Source organism: Myripristis murdjan, chromosome 8 (assembly GCF_902150065.1).
Source record: "Myripristis murdjan chromosome 8, fMyrMur1.1, whole genome shotgun sequence".
NCBI lineage: Eukaryota > Metazoa > Chordata > Actinopteri > Holocentriformes > Holocentridae > Myripristis > Myripristis murdjan.
Window position 1 is genome coordinate 3,915,255 of NC_043987.1, and position 24,190 is coordinate 3,939,444.

At 41.0% G+C, this 24,190-nt stretch overlaps 1 protein-coding gene across 1 annotated transcript in view; it reads left to right on the forward strand.

Annotated features, from left to right (window-relative positions):
- Nucleotides 1-372: 372 nt before the first annotated feature.
- abcc1 (ATP binding cassette subfamily C member 1 (ABCC1 blood group)) overlaps nt 373-24,190 on the forward strand; it is a 32,891-nt gene continuing 9,073 nt past the window's right edge. Inside the window, exons 1-23 of the mRNA XM_030058281.1 lie at nt 373-489; nt 5,337-5,513; nt 5,987-6,115; nt 6,365-6,502; nt 7,063-7,188; nt 8,218-8,279; nt 8,555-8,686; nt 10,567-10,794; nt 11,701-11,878; nt 12,084-12,245; nt 12,888-12,980; nt 13,466-13,669; nt 15,007-15,153; nt 15,748-15,835; nt 16,063-16,132; nt 16,462-16,588; nt 17,003-17,179; nt 18,758-18,925; nt 19,180-19,357; nt 19,910-19,951; nt 21,832-21,883; nt 22,290-22,416; nt 22,653-22,860. Of these exons, the coding sequence (XP_029914141.1) occupies nt 442-489; nt 5,337-5,513; nt 5,987-6,115; nt 6,365-6,502; nt 7,063-7,188; nt 8,218-8,279; nt 8,555-8,686; nt 10,567-10,794; nt 11,701-11,878; nt 12,084-12,245; nt 12,888-12,980; nt 13,466-13,669; nt 15,007-15,153; nt 15,748-15,835; nt 16,063-16,132; nt 16,462-16,588; nt 17,003-17,179; nt 18,758-18,925; nt 19,180-19,357; nt 19,910-19,951; nt 21,832-21,883; nt 22,290-22,416; nt 22,653-22,860 (3,061 nt within the window). The 5' untranslated portion in view covers nt 373-441. The remainder of the gene's footprint in view (nt 490-5,336; nt 5,514-5,986; nt 6,116-6,364; nt 6,503-7,062; nt 7,189-8,217; nt 8,280-8,554; nt 8,687-10,566; nt 10,795-11,700; nt 11,879-12,083; nt 12,246-12,887; nt 12,981-13,465; nt 13,670-15,006; nt 15,154-15,747; nt 15,836-16,062; nt 16,133-16,461; nt 16,589-17,002; nt 17,180-18,757; nt 18,926-19,179; nt 19,358-19,909; nt 19,952-21,831; nt 21,884-22,289; nt 22,417-22,652; nt 22,861-24,190) is intronic.

Genomic DNA, 24,190 nt, shown 5'->3' on the forward strand with positions numbered 1-24,190 from the left:
ATCCTACTTGTGCATATGTCCATTAATCCGACAAAAATATTACATCAATAAATACAGAAATAGAAACTGAGCATATGTAAAAAGTACACATATATACACACCATTTATACACATGGATATTGCACAGTTGAATTGCTGTCAAATCGTACAGGTATAAATTATTGCAGAGTGAAATAGTTAAGATTTCGTTTACATCGTTTACAACAAATTTTTGTTTGTTTGTTTGTTTTTACTTCTACCCAAAATGTCAATTCATCAAATCAGTTTATATTTATTACAGTAACATAGCAGAGCCAGAGCAACGCATGTCTCTCTGTGACAGCGCCCTCTACCGGTAACCTTCTTCCGTGCGCCTGCGGACTGAGAGGGGTTATGAAACCTAAACGGAGCTCCGGCTCTAGCGCTCCAGGACGACTTTAACTTTCACCTGTGTCGCGGCGAATGGGGTTAGACAATTTCTGCAGTCTGGACGGTTCCGATCCGTTCTGGGTGAGTTTTTTCGCGACCTTTCTTCCTCTTCCGTTCTCCTCAGCCTGTGCTGTTGTTGTTGTTGTTATCGGCTGAAAAGCTAACGCTACCCCGGCTAACCGGCCGGTTCAGGTTGCAGCACATTGATGGGCTGATAGCTACTGGTTACACAAAGTGTACAGCCGCTGGCTCGTGCATTTTAACGTTATCACATCATTCTCATCATTCAGTCAAGAACAGCAACCAAGTAGCTGTCACTTCTGTGAGTCGCTATCAAAAGTGCAGATTTTTAACCTTGTTAGCTAGCTTGTTAAGCTAACCCCACTTTGTTGTGATTGAAAATTAATCTCCTTTTGCTGAAAATGTTTGTCACGATGTCTCACGTGGCTACGGAACGAACCGTCAGCTCAAGTGTGTGGAAGGGAGCCTAATTTCACAGTGACATTAATATCGTACTCAACTGCGTAACGCTGCATGAACCGCCAGTACCAATTAATATAAGCTGTGTTAAGTTCAATGACAAATAGAAACGTATTGTTTACCCAACATCTCAGCTATTTTGAGAGAATATATAATGTCATGCACTCAACTTTACGCCTAAGACGTGCTCTACTAAACAAGAAATATTGGAGCATTAGGAGCTCACATGGTACCGGCGTTATGCCACAGTTTTCATCCGTGAAAAACAAGCCAACCACTGAGAAAACTGGTGCACAGTAGCCTTAGTTATTCCCACCCGCATTCCGCGAAGGCCCGCCCCTGCCCTGCATCTGATTGGTTTACTGTAACCCTAACCAACCACGGTAATGAGTAGTAACCAATGAAAGGCAGAGTAGGGCGGGTCTTCGCGAAATGCGGGTGGGGAGAAAATGACGCTGGGCTTGTACCGTGAGAGTAGGTTATTACATCTCTCTGTATCTTTATATCCGTTTAGTTTCGCTCTAGGTTGATACAAGGTACAACAATGCAAATTTTAAGGTTAGTCACTAAAAAAATAAATGAATGAATAAGTGACCAACACGCACACGTGCCCCGGGAAGTCCATTCAGATCCCACTTTGAAAACCACTGGCAGCCATTGCGATGTAGTGTCTGATTTTTTAGATTAAATTTGACTCACCAGAGTCAACTGTAAAATGTTCATAATGCACTGAAATCGCATTGAACAAACAATGGTCACTACATACATACTTACATATTCTACAATTCAATGCGGTTGTATCTTATTGAAGAATATGGGACAATGATATGCTTGCTAGTTTAAAAAAACAAAAACAAAAAAAAAAAAAACACTAATATTTGTCATTCGGAATTCAAATGGCAGCTTTTCTTGGTGCCTTGGTATTATTTTAGGAGAAACCTGACCTCATAAGAGTAATACAGAGTAAAAAATAATGCCAGGCTCATACAAATAATGATGAAATGCATGTCAGTGGCCTAGTGGTTTCATTGGTTACTACTACGCAAGAAAACAGTTCTCATATATATCTATATATATATATATATATATATTTCTATCTATCTATCTATCTATCTATCTATATATCTATCTATATCTATCTATATATATATATATATATATATATATATATATATATATATATATATATATATATATATATTTAAACTGAAATATACCTTTTTCTCAGCAGTCATTTTGATATGACATGGGAGGCAAACACATGTGTTATTAATGACATTAATTAAGGCTCTGTTCATTGAAGTGTAGCAGACTGTTTGCAGTGAACCAGCATGAACCCTGGCTCTGTTAGACCTACATGGAACATAACATTATCACACATGAATCAAATGTGGCTTATTGAATCCACATGAGTCTCAACTTTCCTGTCATATTGGGTCCTGTTTAGGCCCCAGTCTGCACAAATTCAACATTTTACAATAGGTCAAAAGAACACATTTGTCCTGCATGCAGAAAAAAAACTGCATGGTTTCTGGCCCAAACTGTGTGGGATTAGTGGGCATGTCTGCAAAGGGGAGACCTGTGGGTGCCCATAGAACCCATTTTCATTTAGATATCTGGAGGTCAGAGGTCAATGGACGCCCTAGGAAATGCCAGTTTTTCCCACGGCAAAACAGATTCCTTATTTCATCAAATTTCATATGATTCCAATATCTTTACTTCAAATCGATTCAGTAAAAATCACATTACAAAATCATAAAAAAGAAGAATCTCTTAAGGTTCTGGTGTGTTTATGAGATGTAGGGCATATCTAGGTGTGTCACAAGACTACACCACATTTTTTTGAAGCAATAATTTTTCATATTGTATCTTTATTTGGTTTTTGCTTCTATAGTTTACAATATCACACACATTATACAACCTCAGTGTAGGTCTCTCAAACAGAGTTACAGGGGTGTTGCTAGGTGGTTCCTAGAGTGTACAAGGCGGTCAGTAGGATGTTTCTAAGCTGTTCTAATTTTAGTCAAAATGAATTCGCCTAACTTGACCAGGCCCACTTAAGGTGGACCGACCAGTTATTCTCAATCTCAGCTGTGCCTAAACAGAGAATGAAGAAATGTTGGGCTACTGAGTCACTCACGAGTTTCTAAAATCCCAAATATTATTGCAATCGCTCTATTGCTTTTTTCCCCCCATACTGTGCAGCCCTAGTTGCTGACGTGTTTCTAGGTAATTGCTATGTTGTACAACATGGTTACTAGGAATGTTTTTATGGTGTACATGGATGATATTAGGGCTGCACAATATGGACAAAATTGTGTACCTTTAGTTATACCAAATATCTTGACAGCAGTGCCATATATGATATGACTATGGGTTCACACTTACTTGAAATTTTAAGTGTAAATGTGAAAATTAATCATTTTTCAAAAAAACAGCATAATATCAAATGGAATTAGAAAATGCAGTTACTTCACAAAGTATTTTATTGGTCAGAACACACCAGTCACTGTCTTAGGCTGCATTAAAATAAATTTAAAATTTTTAAAATCAAACATTTGGCTGAAACCTCTGCTTTGATACAACGCTTCAACAATATTTTAAGTGTTGCAACAGTGAAAATTGAACATTATTCAAAAAACAACATAATAATAGCTACTGGATGTAGAAGATGCAGTTCCTTAATATGTTTTTTGGATCAGAACAGTACATCGTTCAGCCCTAGTTGATATGGTGATACCACACATGGTGATGTGGTGTTACTACACTTTGTACAGTTTATCTATCTTCCTTCCATCCAACAATAGCCCTCTTCATGCTACCTGTTACTTCTTGAGGGTTAGGGTAACCATCAAAGCTAATCTGCTTTTTTCTCCTGGAACATAACAAAGATTAATAGGCCACTGTTTCCACCAAGCCCGTCTCGCTAATTATTTTGTATGCAGCTGCAACATTCAATGAGTGTTAACAGCTCACACACTTAGAGAGAACCATTACCTTTACTTTATTACACACTATATGAACTTGTAGCTATTTCTAAGCATTATAGACTAAAGTTAAATAGGATAGAGTGGTCATAAATGGCTAAAGATTAAAAGTAGTCAAACATCTCACATGATTATATATTACAGCACATTTTTATTAGAGCACACAGATCACATAATGAAATTTCCTTTGCAGAGAGACATGGAGCTGTGTGTTCTTGCTGCTACAATGAGAAATGAGCCCCATAATGACATCACCCGTCTCCCATGGCTGAACAGTCCACTGTTATATTTAATAGGATCAAAAAACATTTAAACTTAAATTGCCGTAAAAACTAAAAAATCACATTAAAAATCTTTGAAGCTACTTATGAGGAAATTTTCCATCTGACATGAGTATCCATAAAAAAGTGCAGATAAAATCAATTGAAACAAGTTTATAAAGAGTTTTTTGTTTTTGGTTAGATAGAATTTTGGATTTCCATTTGGACAAGTTCTAGCAGCCCTTACAGCAAAGGCCATATCTTTTCTGTTTGGACACTAGAGCAGCCAGCAGAGCTATGGAGTTATGTTATCTTTGTCAAACACACACACACACATACACACACACACACACACACACACACACACACACACACACACACACACACACACACACACACACACACACACACACACACACACACACACACACACGCACACACCTGTTGGACTCATGTTTGCCATCAAAAAGAACTGATCTTTGTTAGGTATGTCCCATACCAAACTATTTTAATCCCAACCAGCAGTGAAATGCGTGTGGATGTCATGGCTCTTGTGCACTTCAAAGCCATTCTTGGTGTGTGGAGATGGAGAATCAGTTCAGTCTTTGTTCGGTCATCATACATTAGTGTCGGTAGCATAGTGATGGGCAGATCGGTGGGAAAATGAAAGACTTCATGGCAGCTGGCACGAAGCAGATAGATTGACATCTACCTCAGTTGGGTTATCAGTTCTTCATTATGTTTTTTCACTTAATCTAATTCAGAAACATACTATCTCCTAACAAAAGATGGCAGGATGGTGGACTAACAGTTAGTTAATTTGCCATAGTTTAATACTTAATGGGAAACTCTGAAATCTCTCAGTGTGTGTCTTGCTTTCACCAGATATTCTCTCCATGTTCTTGGAAGCAAACAGTTGTGTATGTATTCTGGTCTTATGTAAATACTAATAAGGTGCTGAAACCCTAACCCTAACACTAACATGTATGCCAGAATGAAATTTGCTAAAGATTAACCATCAGCCAAAAATCCAACCATTCATCACTTTAGGTGCTTAAGAATTGAGAAGAGTAAGCTTGTACGGAATTCTTTGAGCCGACAAATTACATGGAAATTGTGAATAACAAACTTTATCAAGGCAATTTCTTCTAACATCTGTCACTTGCCTCTATCTTTGGCCGTGTCTCTTTGACCTTTCCAGGATTGGAACCGGACATGGTACACAGCCAACCCAGACCTAACCCAGTGCTTCCAGAACACTGTCCTGGTGTGGTTGCCCTGCCTCTACCTCTGGCTGTGTGCCCCCATCTACTTCATCTACCTCCGCAGCCACAGTCGTGGCTACATTTGCATGAGCCACCTTAACAAAGCCAAAACTGTGAGTAGTATCACCTTTTGCACCTTTTGCTGCATTTTTGACGTTAGCCTAATTACAGGCAAGAATGCAGTCTTGTTTTGTTGTCTGTGTCTACGTCCCGTCTATTTCATCATCCTGTCAGTCTGCCCTCCAGCTGATGTGCTGAATTGTTTGACCATACCTATGCTGAGGTGTCCCTTTTTACAAGTTAGAGGTACTTGTTCTGACGTCAGTGCTGTAATTGGCTATGTTTTGATAAACCTTTGTTATTGCTATCAGAAACCATGGCTTCTACACTACCTATTTCTCTGTATCTGGAAAGGAGCATTCATTTTAAACATTGTACACAGTGTTTGAATGTCATTTATTTTCACATCAGCACGTATTTCATTCAGTATGAAAGTCTTAACCTATATTGTTGTAGAGCCTTTGCATCAAACAAAACTCCCTCAGCCTATTATTTGAAAGATGTGAACTTTTCTTCTCCCCCACAGACTGTTGGCTTTCTCCTGTGGATCATTTGCTGGGCAGATGTTTTCTATTCTTTCTGGGAAAGAACCCAGGGCAGCGGTGCCCTTGCGCCAGTCTACCTGATCAGTCCAACCTTGCTCGGCATCACCATGGTGAGTTTTTACTCTTGCACTTCTATGGGGTGTCTTACAGAGAAACATAACTGAGGGAGTGAAATTAGAAAAGGCTGTACATGCAGCATAAAAGGCACTGGACATGTATCATTGTGTCATTGTGAGAAACCTTGCTGCCAAAATGTATATTAAGAGTTTCGAGGATAAAAAAATTCTCTTGACAAGTATTTTTATGTTTACCAGCACATGGCATTAAATACATACTTTGCATATTTGTGTTTCTCCCAGTTGCTGGCGACTCTGCTGATCCAGTATGAGCGTATGAAGGGGGTGCAGTCGTCTGGGGTGATGCTGAACTTCTGGCTGCTGGCTGTGCTGTGTGCCACAGTCACTTTCAGGTCCAAAATCATCCAGGCCCTCGAACAGGTCAGTCTGAGGCGTGTCGTCTGAGATTTTATGATAAAAATAATCTCCTTCACTTGCATGTCTCAATGGTATGACCCTAAGTAAGGATCACAGAACAGGTTGATGGCACACAAACACAAGGGCATAAAAGCACAAGCGGCATTAAAGCAAATTGTTGCAGGACATAGCATGCCTACCTGTCCTACATAGTGTGGGCATAATGCATAATGAAAACTTCACGAAAATTTGCATCTGGTTGGATATACCAAGTTTCAAATTGGTATATCCAACCAGCATCTGAGTCACAGTCCCCACATTATCTGTGTAATAACCTGACAAGAGCAAAAGACCATTTCCAGACTCTAGAAAGAGTCTCTGTGTTCTGGTGTCAGGCAGGATCAAGTTTCCCTTTGGTATCCCTTGGTACCCTTGGAAGCCATCACTTTTTTGTATTTGTACAAAAAAGAAAAATCCCTCAGTTACCGTAGGAAGGGACAAGATGACAACAAATGTACATGTAGCAGTGTAATGCCCTATTCCGAACATTGAAGCGAGTGGAAGCTTGGTCTGTGTGTTTTCAGGCAACGCCGGTGTGTGTGTGGAGGTACACGACCTTCTACATCTACTACACCCTGCTGCTTGTGGCCCTGTTCCTGTCCTGCCTTTCAGACCAGATGCCACTCTTCTCCCAGTCCATCAAAGACACGGTGAGACTTCCCTTCACACTGTAACGCTGTCTCTTGCCCTCCCTCTTTCTCTCTGTAGACTGAATCTTTCTTTTAACTCTCTTGCTCAGTCACTCAGGAGGCTTTCACTCCTACCCTGTTGGGTCTGTTTTAATTGGGCCGTGGTACATTTGTGCTGATCGTTCAGCCAGTTTGGCGAGATCACTCACACATTCGAACTTTGGTTGGGACCAAACAAGCAAACCATGGTCTGCACACGATCTGACCTAAATTATAGGAAGTGAGCCAAAAGCTTGTGTGTCCACAGCCAAAAAATGCAGGCATATAGATGCTAAACTGCATTGTTCACATGCTATCTTGACAGGAGCTCATATCCTTCATACTGAGCACTTCTTATCTCATAAAAGCATTAAAATAAAAAACAGGTTACCCTCTTGTTGCAATACACAATGTTGTTTCCGTAGTGTGTACCTGTAAAAATGCTGTCCAGTACAAAGGACCTGCACTACCACATGTCAAATGTTGGCGTGTTTAACATAAAGTAATGTGAGTGTGAATAAAAATGCAAAGTCACAAATTCATTCCTCAACTGAACCAAGGAAGCAGACTAACATGGTGCCTGGTCTTTGGTGGCAGATGATGTCATCACCCACTGAGTTCCCAGTTTCACCATTAGAGTCCGGTTCACATAAATTTAGATTTGGAGTTTAGTTACTCTTTAATTTGATTCATTTTGGTTCATTTTCATCAACTCTCTACTTGTAAAAGCTTGTCCAGTAGTGTTGGATTTGTGATGTAGTGCATCCTTAAGTTCTAGTTCATTTCATTTTGCGATGTCAGTATACATGAAATCGCAAAAAGAATACTTGTCATGAAATTTTTTTCAGTAATTTGGTTTTACAAATGATTGTTTGTAAACTTGAAGCAGAGGCTCTCTGTCAGAGGAACCTGACAGAAGTAATTAACCAAAATCAAATTGTTTGGCAAATGAATCCTGACCAGTATGTTTTTCTTTGGGTCTAATGGAATGTACTTGTGTCAACTCTCCAGAATCCCTGTCCAGAGGCCGGAGCTTCTTTCCTCTCCAGAATAAGCTTTTGGTGGATCACCAGGTAGGCAGAGAATTAACTGGCCTTTTTCTCACCATGTTTCAGTGAGATACTAAAATGTAATACAAATTTATGCAAATATTGATAGTCCTTATTATCTGACAGTAGAGTACTCTGTCTGGATTTTCTCTTGCTTTGTCATGTACTTTTATCACCTCCAGGCCGTTCATATAAACTTTCTCAGATTCTGCCTCCTCCCTCTGTTTCTCTGAGTTACTCAGTTTTCTTGCTCTCCCCTTCTTCCACCATCTCCTCTCTTGTCTCTCTGTCTGTGCCAGTATGATGGTGACGGGCTACAAGCGCCCACTGGAGGAAAAGGACCTTTGGTCGCTGAACCCTGAGGATTGCTCCAAGAAGGTGGTTCCTCATCTTGTGCATCGCTGGAACACAGAGTGCCAAAAGGTCAAAAGGTCAGGAGCCAAGTATGGGAGTGAAGGGCTGCTACACAAAAATAGGAGTGTGCAGCTTCCTGAGTATTCAGTCAGTGGTGAGCCAGTGCATCAAGAGAGACACCACCCCATAGACTTGTGTAAATGATATCCTTTCCTTCAGTACAGTCTAACAAAACTAAAAACAGTCTGTTACAAGAATGCTGACTTTTGTATGTATGAGCCAACTTGCATGTATTCTGAAAACTGATACATACTACAGGGTTTCCTCCAGGAGTTTTTGAAACTGTGGGGGACGATAACATTAGGGTCGTTTTCACAGGCTTGAACAACAAAATGGATTAAATTTAATCTTGCCTAGGTACCTTTCTCTTGCCCCTTTCTCTCCCTCTGCGAGCGCGCAGCAGTAGAATCAAACAGGCAGGTGATGACTCCAGTATTCATTTTTCAAAATAAAGTTAATTGCAGTGTAGTGTAACATTTCATGATATTTAAATGACCATTTCAAACTCTGATTATAGTAAGTATATGTGCGCAAATATAGGCTATATATATGTGTATATATATATCCATTCATGCAATATACTTTAAATTGTTTTAACATCTCAAAAAAAAAAAAAAAAAAAATCATCATTCCAAGGCGTGGCGGATTTTATTTTGCCGTGGCGGTGCACAACGATCAAATGCATGTAGCGGAAACCCTGTACTATGTATAAAAACTAGAGCTAAGCTCCTGTTCCAATTAGATAGATCAGCCAGATTCGGAAGAGAAGGAACCTAAGAACTCCAAAAATTTGAGATCCATATCTTTGGCTACAAATGAGACAAATTCAATATTAGAACAAGACCATGCCTTTTTGTTTTTATCACCCAATGCTGGTCAAAAGCTGATAACGGATACTAAAACTATTCCAGTGCACATGCAATGCCAGTAATCCACTGATGGATCAGTCCTCGTGGATCAAGTTCAACCATTTTAAGCAGTATTTGTTGACACACATCACTAAAGAACATTGTTGTACCTAATGTTCGGCATAATAATGGCAACATAACTAACTAAGGTATAAAAGTCCATTTAAAGCAGGTGCTTTCAACGTGGTACTCAAGATACAGTTAACTATGTCGATGGTGATTTATCACATCAGCAAGGAAACAAGCAAGCCCAGAAATCCGATTGATGGCCTGTCCCAGGATTGTAGTGAACATCTGTCTTGGGATATTTATCACCAAACAGGCATTCACCACCCTCTGACTCTTTAGTCTAAGGGATCATAGTTGATTAAGAAATTTAACAATTTCTCTTATGCAAAATATATTTATTATACATTTTAAATTTGACAGGATTTGTTTTTAAGATGATCACGCCATAAATACATATCTATTTTGCCTTTTTGTGCTCTAGATGAAGCATTGCTTTCAATCAGTGAACATGTAGGAAGACCTTCAAGTAACTATTAAGACCAAAACCTCATGGGGAAAATATATATTGGGGTAATAAATTAAGAGAATAAGAGTATTTTTTATCATCTCCCTAAATTCTTGTTTTTTTTTCTTTTCTTTTTTGTGGTCTGCTGCTTGTTGAAATAGAAGGCATGGGGCTTTGAATTAGAGTCAATCTGTTCGCCTGTCCATGCATCCAACCGTTCATTTTTCACACAGTGGCATAACTTCCAAACAGATGCTCAGATTTGCATCAAATTTGGTATGCATATTTAAGAGCACACAAACTGAAATAACTGAAATGCCCTAATGCTGTCTTAAATTTCTGGCTTCAATACTCAGCCCTGGTGGTTGCCTCCTGCATTATAGCTTAGTGTTTCTTGTATTTGGGCTGTGTGTAGAATAATTTTTAAAATTTCTGATTCACACCAACTACCGTTCCCTTAATTCCCTTGTCACAGGCCAGAGGAGAAGACCTTGTACTCCCCTAAGCGGGCATCGCGTACCGAGGGTAAAGAGAGCCGAGTCGTGGAGGAGTCAGAGATCTTAATAGTAAAAAACCATCAGAAGACCAGGGAGCCTTCCCTGTTCTGGGCACTGTGCCTGACCTTCGGGCCCTACTATCTCATCTCCTGTCTGTACAAGTTCATCCAGGACATCCTTATGTTTGTTGGTCCTGAGATCCTCAGGTGAGTCCCACCATGTATTTCCGTGGTCATTGTAGTCTTTGCTCTAGCATTAGGGTGCCCTTCTCTGTTTGTGATGACAACCAGAGTAGCAGATGGGGAGGAAGGAGGACATTAAAGTTGAAGATTAGTAAAGGAAAATGCAGGTGCAAGTTCACACTTCCACAAGAACTAGCTCATAGTGCAGTTCACACACACGAATTTTGAACTAAGTTCACTATCGTAAAAAATAACTAGTGTTTTTTTGTTTGTTCTTTTTTTAACTATTATTTTTCTGCAGAACCTCCTCCTACCATCCATCTCTAGCCCCTTATCATAGCCACTGCCCACTCCCCAAACTAAATGAATTACACCAGTATAGAATCTGAGACAGAGATTAGCCAAGATAAAAACAACAGGAGTATATGTTTCATGGGAATGGTTTTGTAAATTCTATGGAGAATGGTAAGATGGGGATGTGCTTGATTTATGTCTTTGGCAATGAGGAATGGTAGGACTGCATCGGTGTTAAGATCGATGGCTAACTCAGAATAGAGAGCTGGTTGTTTGCTTTGGGCTCTGGCCTCTGAGCAGCGTTGACTCTCACATTCACCACTGGCAAAAGAGCCGTTCAGTTTATTCTTCATCAAACGTATGAGCACTTTCAATCAATGCTGTTTTGGAACTCATTCATGCACAGAATGCATCAGGAAATAGGCAACAGATTATGTGAACAGTCATTTTAGACATTGTATAATTAATGTGACTGCAGGTGAGGTGAACAAGTCGTGATGATGTTTGATACTTTGATGCTCCTTAACCACCGCAAGACTTTGGAATCCGTTTGAGAGAGTAATGGTTTGCTTGTTCTTATCACTCCGTCTCAGCATTATCATTACGTTGACCGCTTTTTGTCTTGGTCCCCTCCAGGCTGCTGATCCACTTTATCAACAACTCCGGTGCCCCCTCTTGGCAGGGCTACTTCTACACAGCCCTGCTCTTCATATGCACATGTCTACAGACGCTCATCCTGCAGAAGTACTTCCATGTCTGCTTTGTCACTGGCATGCGCCTGCGTACTGCCGTCATTGGAGCAGTGTACAGGAAGGTACAAGGATCCAGATGAGAGAGAGAGAGAGAGAGAGAGAGAGAGAGATTAAATGTCAAGAGATGAAGTGTAACAGTCTCATTCATATCCAGAATTTTGAGAGTGTGCACCATAGGCTAATCTAGCAATTCACAACAGAACGTCAAACCCTCTTCCTTTCATTTCACTGACCTCTTGGTTACATCTACCTGCTCTCCATTTTCAGGCACTGGTAATCAGCAGTGCTGCACGGCGCACCTCCACAGTTGGCGAGATTGTCAACCTGATGTCAGTGGATGCCCAGCGCTTCATGGACCTTATCACTTACCTCAACATGATATGGTCTGCCCCTCTGCAGGTGGTGCTGGCCCTCTATTTTCTCTGGCAGGTAGGTGTCTAGTTTCAGTCAAAATCATGAACAACCAACACTGAGGACTGCAGAGGCCAGTGATATAGAGCAAATTCAACATTCCTCATGTCAGAGAAAGAATAGGAAATCAGTAGTAACGAGAGATCATTTGGTAAGTGGTTAGAGGGAGAACTTACGTGGGAGGGGATATGATTCATTGGGAAGAACGAGTTGTGATGAAATGAGTTCTCAGCCTCTATAGAAAATTGCAGACAGTCCTGTTTGGGCCGAAGTCAGATGTTTCACTTGCTTTTTTTTTTTTCAAACAAGTGGTCAGCGTCTTGCAAGTGATGTTTGCAAGTAAAATGGACGATGTGCGGATGCTTCTTCATTTGTGTGTAGTGGCCTTGTTTCAAAAAGCAGCACCACTTCCACACCCACAACCACCACCATCTGTAACCATCCTCTCATCCTTTCGTTTACTCAATTGTGGAAAAAAAATGTTTTTCTGCGATTGTTAAATGAATGAAGCAATATAGTTTCTTTAATATGAAATGTATGTACAGTTTCTTTTTACCACTGCACATGCCTTCAAGTATTTGCTCAAATGGAGTTGCGCATAGTGTCTTAATATTTTTTTTGTGTGTGTGTGTGTGTGTGTGTGTGTGTGTGTGTGTGTAGAATCTGGGTCCATCTGTGTTGGCTGGAGTGGCTGTGATGATTCTGATGGTACCAGTCAACGCTGTCATTGCCATGAAAACCAAAACCTACCAGGTGGGACAACTGTACAGAAAAACAATCACAGAAACTTTTGATCCTTCTCTTAAAGGCTTGAAACACTTAAAAATATTATTTTTAAAAATATTGTTTTCATTTATCACAATTGGTGCATTGTCAATCATCCAAGGCTTAAATGATGAATTATAAAAACAGCATTTGCTGTAGTTGAACAGTTTCTTTTCAAAGACAAGCGACTGCAAAAACTAACCCTAAGTGGGTAATCCAGCCAATGCAAAATCAAAATTATGCCCATAGATACTTCAATGCGTACCTCAACAGTGTTCATAGATTCTGTGATAGCCTTTGCATCATCTGCAGTCAGAGTAGAGCAACCTATGAATTAAGTTGTTGTCAGTAAATAAGTGCATGCTCAGTCAGTGCTTAGCCAGTTCTTAACCTTTGTGTGGATTGGTTTTGTGTGTGTGTGTGTGTGTGTGTGTGTGTGTGTGTGTGTGTGTGTGTGTGTGTGTGTGGAACAGGTGGCTCAGATGAAGAGTAAGGATAACCGCATCAAGCTGATGAATGAGGTGCTGAATGGCATCAAGGTGCTGAAGCTGTATGCGTGGGAGCTGGCCTTCAAGGACAAAGTGTCAGCCATCCGTGAAAGTGAGCTGCGGGTCCTGAAGAAGACAGCCTACCTCGGTGCTGTGTCCACCTTCACCTGGGTCTGTGCCCCTTTCCTGGTGAGTCCAGCAGAAGAGGAGGGACATTAACAAACTAAACACTACTGAAAGCACTGTGTCTCAATTATTAGACATTTATGAGACAGCCACCGTTGTTCAGGTGCTTTCATACATTTGAAAGCACCTTGTTTATAGCAGTGGTTCCCAAACCAGTCTTCAAGCCCCCCTGTCCTGCAGGTTTTTGTTCTAGCTCTACTCTTGCACACTTGACCCAATTAAGGCCCATGCACCTTCATGCAAGCCCTCTTCAGGTAGATCTGTTTCAGCCAATCAGCATGCAGCCCTTAAATGGATCAGGTGTGAAAGAGTAGAGCTGAAACAAAAACCTGCAGGACAGGGGGGCCTTGAGGACTGGGTTGGGGAACACTGGTTAATAGGTCTCTCTTTGTGCACTGGGGTCAACAGATATCAGCAGTTTCTTTGTTTGTAATAGTTGTTAACTTACTTATTTACAAATTTAATATCAAAAGTAGATCAGCCAGGGCTGTGCTTTTCTGACCCGTCCCATCTCATTTTTAATTTTTCCACTAGGAAGCTCCAGTAGGTTAATTTAACACTATCCTGAGCAATGTTTAACGTTGCCACTTTGAGGCTCATCTTGTTTCTTGAAAAAGTCAGTTAGTGACTTAGCAATTTCTAGGCCTTTCAGTTTGTATTATAACATTATTGAATCTCATTTTTGTGGACTTTTGAAATTAAAAAATGAATTTATTTTTAATTTTTTAATTTTTTTAAATTTAATAAAATATACCAATTTAAAATGTGTATATTTTTTAGATGTTTTGTTATTACAAATGTAAAAACTGTGCCATTTCTAGTCTAGACTGAGACTAGACATTTCTAGACTATTCCAAGGGGATGTTTGTTTTTGACGCAATTTAACAGACTGGATCAGTGGTTCTCAGCTGGGAGTGGGGAAAACCTTTTTTGGGGGGTCACAAGATGATTAAGACATAAGCAAAAGAGCAAACCTTTTTTAATATGCAAAACTACCATGATTATTTTTGCATATGTTACTCTTCTTGTCTGTTTCCTTGTGAAATACTGAGTAGTTTTAAAATGTGAGGCCTCCTCTAATAATCAAGTAAATTAAATAACCTGAACAGGTGGTCATTCCTTAGATGGACTGTTCACCAGTCTGCAGCCTCTGAGAGGGGGTTGTGAGTACGCGTTGATTTGTTTCAAGGGGTCACAGTCCAAAAAAGGTTGAGAACCACCAGACTAGATAACACTTACTTTATGCACAAATCATACAAATGATATGGTTCAGTAAATAAATTAACCTTTACCATTTCAAATACCACTCTCTCTCTCCCTCCTGCATGGTGGCACTGTAGGTTGCTCTGTCCACATTCGCCGTCTACGTGCTGATTGACGAAAACAACGTCTTGGACGCCCAGAAGGCTTTTGTGTCCCTAGCCCTTTTCAATATCCTGCGTTTTCCTCTCAACATGCTGCCCATGGTCATCAGCAGCATCGTGCAGGTTGGTGCGCCAGGCCTCTGCTCACATGCTCACAACACTCAATCAGTAATGGGAAGAAGGAAAAAGTATGGCATAAAACACAATAACACTGTTTAGTGATTGTAATTGGTGATTAACTTTGTGTTTCTAGCAACATTTTAAGGTTATAAGTCCAATTTTCTGTTGGTAAACCTGCCAAATGCAATGCACAAAGAGAGCAACTGCAGCTGCAATGAAGCTCCTCTTTTGTTTTTCACTTGTTTTGCGAATAGCAGTATGAGTTAACCGGTAACAATAAATGCTACAGAAATTCATTAGTCATGTTTGTCATTCTTACTGGTGTTTGATCACTTGACACCAAGGGATTCCAAAGGTGTAACAGAGGCAGATCTCACTTTGGTGAGTCCAGCTTTCTCTAGACAAGGCTTGCTTGCTGGTGTTATGGAGGCTGTGAGATTTCACTCATGTCTAGATTGGCCACGTCCTTTTTGCATAAAAGTTAACATACCCAGCAGGTGAATGCATTGTGGATCAGGTTGGCGGTGAATGGACTTTCTTCTCTGTTCCAGCCGCATTTTGTGGTTTGATTCCAGCCCGTTGTGTGTTTGTCTGTAGGCCAGCGTGTCCATGAAGCGTCTGAGAGTATTTCTGTCACATGAAGAGCTGCAGGAGGACAGCGTGGAGCGCAAGGCAGTATCAGGCTGTGAGTCTCTTTGTCTTCTTTGCTTTTCTTCTCTCGTTCTGTTTATCTTTTCTCCTCATCCCTCTTTTCAGTGCACTGTACCTGCAGGAACACACAAGGTCATATCCCACCAGGCACTGTTTGATAGCTGTTATCCAGTGTACATATCCAGTGTTAATGTTATTCTCATCTCCATCTATTTTTTTTTTCTCCTGCCGCTCATTCCCCTTCTCTGTTTTTCCTCCCAGCGCCGTACAGTATCTCCATTGTGGAGGGAGCTTTCAGCTGGTCTAGAACAGAATCCCCAACACTGAGGAGGTGTGTATGCTGTATGGGTATGCCATGTTTTCCCCTGATGGTTAAAATCCTTAACTTCCACAGGCATACTCAGAGTCTGGGTTTAAACCTTTAAAAAATGAGTGACTGTAATGGTTTTGCAGGATACACATTCAGTTACTTTTTTAAGCTATTCATGTTAATGGTTTAAAGTAAGTCAATGTTCTGACAAATATAGTAACTGTCTGTGCATGTGTGTATACGTATGCATGCAAGCATGTCTCCATTGCCTGTCAGTGTTATACCAGTTGATGCTGTCACATAAGTACAATTGAAATTAAAGGATGCCAAAACACCTTTTCTTTCTGCAGCCTGAATGTTTGCATTCCAGAGGGCTCTCTGGTGGCTGTGGTTGGACATGTTGGTTCAGGAAAATCCTCACTGCTGTCTGCCCTGCTCGGAGAAATGGAGAAACTGGAAGGAACTGTGGCTGTCAAGGTTTGTACTTCCTCTCATGCACAGACACATTTACACAGTGCCAGAATGAGCCACAAATTCACATTTTAAGCATATACAATCAAATAGGTTGCTACATACTTGCCATGAGTCCAAGTATTTTTTTTCTTGACCTTATGATCATCCCCCAAATGAAACCAGTAGGCTCCAATAGCTACAAAGTAATGATCAAGGTTGCAAGTAGCAATTTCCAGTAATACCAGTTGTAAATGTTAAAATGCTGGTTTTCATTTAATGAAATGTGCGAAAAGCAAAATGTATTCCCATATTGTGCCTAGTGAAGAGAAAAGCAAAAGCTGAAAATATTAAGAAAGAAAATGATGTAGTTTTAAGATGTGATCCATTAAAATGAAGTTAGTTGTTCATTGTGTGTGTTTGGCTGTGCTGCCCCTGCAGGGTTCGGTGGCTTATGTTCCTCAGCAGGCCTGGATCCAGAATGCCACCCTGAAAGACAACATTGTGTTTGGCCAGGAGAGGAAGGAGAGCTGGTACCTGCGTGTGGTGGAGGCCTGTGCCCTCCTGCCAGACCTGGAGGTGCTGCCTGCTGGAGACAGCACAGAGATTGGGGAGAAGGTACAGGCATTGTTTGTAATAATGATTATTGTAGCGAATATGAATCTGAGGATTACTATTACCAAATAGCCTAGGACTCTTTGAATACACAGGGACCATAGTATAAAAATATGTAATACACACAGATGACCATTATACATTTAAAATCCTTTTTCTGAATAAGGTGTTAATGGCAAGGTCCTAACTGTGATGTCACATCTCAGTATTATTGATGTTAGTTGCAGTCACAGCAGTCAAAGTTCTGCTGTGAAAATCTACTGCAGTGAAAGGAAACAGTGTCTCATTTCAAATGTACTGGGAGTAAAGTGACTGAGTTCCTTTTTCAAAACAGTAACTGTGTCAGCTGTGATCTTTCCCATGCAGTTATTGAAGGAGGAGAGAACATGCTTCAAACTGCATTCTTTTAAAGGGGCATTGCACAAAATTGCTGCTGGTTAACTGAAGTGAGGACCTTCTAGACTCACCTGATAAATGGGGGAAAAAAGGACATAATTTTCCATTCTTGCCAGTTGAGTCTAAGTGGTCCTCGCCTCATCTGCAGTTTTTCAAAGTGCCCTTTCTGTTGGAAATTTTGAAATGACAAAAAGTAGAACCAACAAAGTAGAGGCAGGTTCCTCTTCTAATCTTTGCTGACTGAGTGTTCATTGTGCAAAGTGCCACAATCTGTCATTGACTATGTTTACATGCACACCATATTCCGGTTCGGGTCAATATTCCGGCTAAGGTAACTGCGCCGCGGCAACTGGAATATTCCGTTTACATGTTACTTGGCATGCCCCCGTGTTTCGGCGTATTCCACTCTCTTACGTAATGCGACACTCAGCCGCGGAGGGCAGCAGTACGCGTATAGGCGTCTGGTCTGCCGGAAAAACAGACAAAGAAGTCTTCTTCAACATCTTCTTCTTCTTCTTCTGTCACTAGTTCTATGTTTTCTCCCATCGATATCCTCCATGATATTTAAGTCTTTCATTAGCTGAAGGCAGACTGCAGTCTCCTGGCTCTTGCTGCTGTTTGCCATGCCGTTTTCCCCGCTTGCAGTAACCATAGCAACAAAGACGCCACAGAATTCCTTGCGAGTCGAGCATGCGCAGTTGTGACTGAATATTCCGCTTCGGGGCATTTTCCGACTAAGGTGTTTACATGCCTCAATATTCCGGTTGGAACAGGCATATGCCAGGGGTCTTATTCAGAATTCTCTCCAACCGGAATATGACCTTAATCAGGTTTGGTGCGTGTTTACATGACACGTGAATATTGCGAATATTCCAGTTAATACAGGAATAAGGTCATTGATCATTTGCACTCTGTAGTGCATGTGATTTACAAAAAGTACACTTACACAAAAAGCTACTTAATGACAGTACTGTGAGTAAATATAATTAGTTACTTTCACCTCTACCTGTAATTAGATAACGGGAAACGTAGTCTAATTATATTAATTTGTTTCTTCCAAACCTGCTTATGACATAAAGCACAGTGACAATAAGCAGGGGCACAGGAGTTAATATATTCTGAAGTATCTGTACCTTATCTGTATCTCTCTGACTTTGTCTACCTCCCTTTTCTCTCTCTGTGAAGGGAGTTAATCTGTCTGGAGGTCAGAAGCAGAGGGTGAGCCTGGCCAGGGCCGTCTATTGTAACTGTGCTGTCTACTTGCTGGATGACCCGCTGTCTGCAGTCGACGCCCATGTGGGAAAACACATCTTTGACAAGGTCATCGGCCCGCAAGGCCTGCTCAAGGACAGGGTATGTGCTCATGGACACTTTCCCAATCACCGTTTTGGAGCAGCATGCTGTTGTGTGGATATTCTAAACTTAAAAGATGATCTTAAGATGTAGGAATGTGGATGCACAGAGAGGACAAAGGCTGTTGAAATGTTGAGTTTTTTTGCACTGTTGCTGATGTTAAAATGCTACACGTTACACCTTTGATACATGAGTGTTTTTTTCATGCCTTCTAAGCACTGAATATTAGCGTGTGTTTATGTGTGTGTATCCAGACTCGTGTGCTGGTGACTCATGGGCTGAGCTACCTGCCCCAGGCTGACCTGATCCTGGTCATGGTAGATGGAAAGATCACGGAAATGGGCTCCTACCTGGAGCTGATGGCCAGAGAGGGAGCCTTCGCTGAGTTCCTTCGCACCTACGCCACTGCTGACCAGGCTGACAACAACACAAGTAAGACAAACACACACACACGCTGTCCTTTAGCCCAGTGGATGGATTGTCACTGTCATCGTTATCTTTGTTTCCATTTCATTTGTGCTCCATTACCATTTTTCACAGCTTTTTTTTTATATGATCCTGAACAACAGAATAGACATCATCATCTTGGCTTTATCAAAATGTGCAGCTATAACAGAAACATTTGACATTACAGCTGGTAGTATTAATGTGGCTTACAGGGCAAGCCTTGCTGTTTAGTTATGAGGGAAAATGGGGATAAACAGTAGGACACATGATTGGCAGTATGAATTATGCTTGGCAGTTTTACATTGATATATCTGGTTTGTTTTAACACAAAAATAGCCAAGTTTTATTTTTTAGTGTGCTAACCCTTGTTGCTGACAGAAGAAAACAGACATTTGAAACCTTGTCATTTTGTCTCCCCTGCCCTCACCATTCTGTTATCATTTCTTAAGTGTCACGTTGTAAATGTCACTCCACTTGTCTCTATCTTTTGTCTGCTCCTTTTTGTAAAATTTCACTTGTCTGCCCTTCGTTTTGAAGAGGGGAGGGATGAGGAGGACGAAGAGAAGCAAAAATCTGAAGGTTTGAGTCGTAGTTGTGTGGAAGATTTAAAGTAGCATGAAATAAGTGGCAACACCTCATTCCTCTTAATGAAAGAAGCCTTTCCTTGTCTTGTTCCCCGCTGTGTGACGTACCATTCCTGAAATCCCATTCAAAGAGAGACATCTAACCTGTGAGGGAAGACAAAAGTGCTCATGGCTGTGGTTACACTTGTCTTTTGTCTGCCTGATTGGATATATTCCCGCGTGGATACATTCCACCATATGTACTGATGAATTGTCTGGATTGTGCCCACATGCACATCCATACCTCACTGAGAGCAAAACTCAATGTGAGCCAGGCCTCAGCATGTGGTCTGGCTGATTGGAGCGTACAGACTTGACATTAAATCCATCCTGGCATGATCGGATGGGAAAGATCGCATTAAAAAGAGCAATGTAACCACTGCCTATGTTTGATAATCTAAAGCATAATTAGTTTATATTTTGCCAGTGGAAGAACACACCACAGTCATTTGGTGTGCAGTTTTCTCCCATATCAACATTGTATACCTTTTTTTTCATGTATGGTTCCAGTAGGAATCAAAATACCACAGAGAAGTATTTGTGCCACAGGGCCAATACAATGGCTTGCACTTAATAATTTCAATCATTCCACCATTATTAAAGAGCGATAAGACAAGGAAATGGAGAAGTTATCTCAAGTTATCTTAACTGAGAAGTTACAGCCTTGACGAGCATGTCTTTGCATGTCCATTTTACTAAAAGGGATGGTAAACCCAGTTAAAAACAGGGATTTTCTTATTTATTATTATTCTTGAGCACTATCTTCATCATCCACCAAGATTTAAGAGTTCCTAAAAGACAACAATTGTAATAAAATGGAGTTTGGGGCTGCATTAACTCCAGTAATTCATTCCAGCAGGCTGTGTGGGCTTTCCCCTTGTTGGGGAATAATATTGTAGCAACCCTGGTAAGACCAAACAACTGTCCAGCAAAGCAGAAAATATCCCTCTTGTTGCAACTGAAATAGCAACTGGTCTTACTGGCGCTGCAACAATATGTTAGGTAATGTTTTCCTTGCTCACATTACTGTAGAGCCCACTCGCTGATAGAGGCTTGTAGTAATAGAGTTGATGGGATGAAGTCCCCATCTGATGCCATTACTAGCAAAGGCTCTATATTTGACTGAAGCACTTTGCTAGCCCTTGCCTCTCCTGATATGGAGTTAGCTTGGTACAGTAATCCTCTTTAAATTGGTGAATCTTCAGCCTGGAGCAGCACACAATTGGCATGCTGTGCAAACGAGCTAGCAGTTACTTTTACTAACATTTGTTGAGTCAAGTAGAACATAATAGGTGCAGCTGAAAAGTCAATCCAATGGGGGCAGGAGGAATAAAAACTGAGGCATTTTCTGATTGGATATTTTTTAATCTCCAGCAAAGCCGATTGTTTGACTCAAAGGCCTGTCTGCAGTTTCATGATGTTTTCTATATCCGGTGATAACAACAAAAACATTTAATGAGAAATTACATATTTTAGTTTACCATCCCTGACCCACTGCTCTCTCTCCTCATGGCTAAGGTGGACGGTCATCATGGTGCTACTGCTTGAAGTTTCATTGCACTTTGTTGTAGCCCAGTCAATCTCATGACTGTCTACCAAACTGTTGGCTACCTCAAAGTAGTTTTATGGACTCTGGCTGGGACTGAGCTACCATTGCTGTGGTTTATATATTTCAATATGATGTTAGGCTGGTGGTTAGTGGAAATGGGCAGAAAACACTAACCCAACAGTCTCTTAGTGTCTGGAGAGTCATGGTGGGGTAGGTCATGGGATAGCGGTACATGTATTGTCTAGTCAGTCGCGGTCTGACTTCTTTTTCTCTCCATGCACACTTAGATTCTCTGCCAAAAAAAGGAATCGAGAATGGCAGTCCAGCTGCTCTTATTGGGTAAGTGAGATTGTGCCTGTGATTCTCTACGATGTGTGCATGACTCAGTTCCAGGTCAGTTTCTGCATTCTTTTGTCTAGTGTAGATCCCAAACTTTTATCAACACATTTTCACTCCAGTTACATGTAATGTTATTAGACCACCTGTTTTTAGATAGATAGATAGATAGATAGATAGAAAGATAGATAGATAGATAGATATATAACTAACTAACTAATTTTACAGATCGACCTATAGGGGGCGCTTATAGTAAGCTTTCACAGTATATGAGTCCTTTTGCCATGGAGTTGTGAGGTGGGCGGGTTATACTGGGCACCCAGGCCTCAAGAAGTAAAAATTCCATTCATTTTCTACAAATGCAATGTTATGTGATATGTGTTATCTTGTTATATTTCTACATGACAAGCAGTCAGGGTGTTCAGAGCAGCAGCAGCATGGCTCAGAGGGGCAAGGAGGGAGAGGTGCTGGGAAAAAAAGCCAAAAATGCTGAGGTCGGCAAGCTTACAGAGGCAGACAAGGCCAACACTGGACAGGTAGGTAAAAGCTTTACAAGTGAATAATTTGCTAAAGCAATTTATTTCAGGTTTTTATTTAATTGTGTTTGCATGAATTTGTGGACTAGGTAAACATAGTTTTGTTCTGTTCTTTTTTGTCTTTTCAACTGTTTTTATACATTTTTTTTCTGGACAGTGTAGATCTATATGTTTGCAAGTTGATGGTCACGAGCTCCCAGTCACATCCCAGCACCTTCTCTTCTCTGCTTCACCAGGTAAAGCTGTCAGTTTTCTGGGAGTACATGAAGGCCATCGGATTGCTTCTGTCCTTCATCAGTCTGCTGTTCTTCTTCACCCATCACCTGGCCTCCCTCTTCTCCAACTACTGGCTGAGTTTGTGGACTGATGACCCTGTGATAAACGGCACTCAGCCTAACAGGCAGATGAGGCTTGGGGTGTACGGTGCTCTCGGCCTGTCACAGGGTGAGTATCAGGATCAGTGGGTGATGTTAGCTATGTTTGAAACTCTAGACGCATCACTTTGTTAAAGTGATAGTTTAGATTTTTACCTGTATAGTGGTATTTCCTTCTCCAGGCGAGTGTGATACATCCACCAAGTTTGGTCTGTTAACTCCTTCCCTGACATGAGAACGAGAGCTTCACTGGGAGTGTGCTCTCTTTCACTTTCAGCGCTTCTTCAGTCAGCTGGTTTCCAAAATGGCAGAACTATTTCTGCTGTATTACTGCCACCGTATCACCCTGCAGGTTGACTAAGGGTCCACGGCCCCGGTGATACAGTGGCAGTTAGGGATGGGATTTGATAAGATTTTAGCAATTCCGATTCCATGATCGAATCTGCTTATCGGTTCGATTCTTTAACGATTCTCTTATCGAATCTCACTGGGCAAGGGGAAGAAAAAAAAAGTACAAATGGGTTTATTTGTATTAACTTTCTTTTATATCATTGTGTTGTTAAAATGCCACCACTCCTGTCCATCCAAATGACTTTTACACAACTAAATTTGAGTGTTCAAATTGTTGAAATATTTATTAAATAACTGGACAAAACTGTAAAAAACAAATAGTCCTTTTTTTCTCAATCTGAATCTGAAATTCTAATGTTGAAATTAAAATCCAATAACACTTGAAGATGTTACTAGACAATGCTCCTTCCTTTTTAAAAGGGGGTATGAGCTGAGCTGCCAGAAATAAACCAGTCCAGCAGTGACAAATGCAATCAAGTCAAGTGACAAATCGAGAACTGTAATGTAGAAAAATAACTGTTTAACATGTTACCACACAATGCTAGCTTTAGCCGCGCTAGCTTCGGCCGCGCTAGCTTCGGCCGCGCTAGCTTCGGCCGCGCTAGCTTCGGCCACTTTAGCTTTAGCCGCGCTAGCTTTAGCTGCGCTCCTGCTGCTGCTTGGTTGAGATTCATTAACGTTAGTGCATCAAAAATGTGACATTCCTGCAAAGTAACTGCCTGCTGTGTGGACAAATGTTTCTGCGTGCTGCTAGCACTTCCTCCCTTTGTCAAAATAGAAGTTTTGCAAGTGGCTCTGTTGTCGTCTTTCCACGTGAAGTATAACCAAACTTTTGAACGCCTCTGCTTCGACGCCATACTGTCTCTATAGCAACACAGTGTGCATATGACGTCATAGCGCATGTGCAGCAGACTCAATGGCGGAATCATTAAGCACTTCGGCAAGCGAGTCCGAGGATTCGGACAACTGAGAACCAGTTAACAAGAACCAGTTCTTGAATCCCGTCCCTAGTGGTGGTGCTACTGTAGAAAACAGTTTTGCCATGTTGG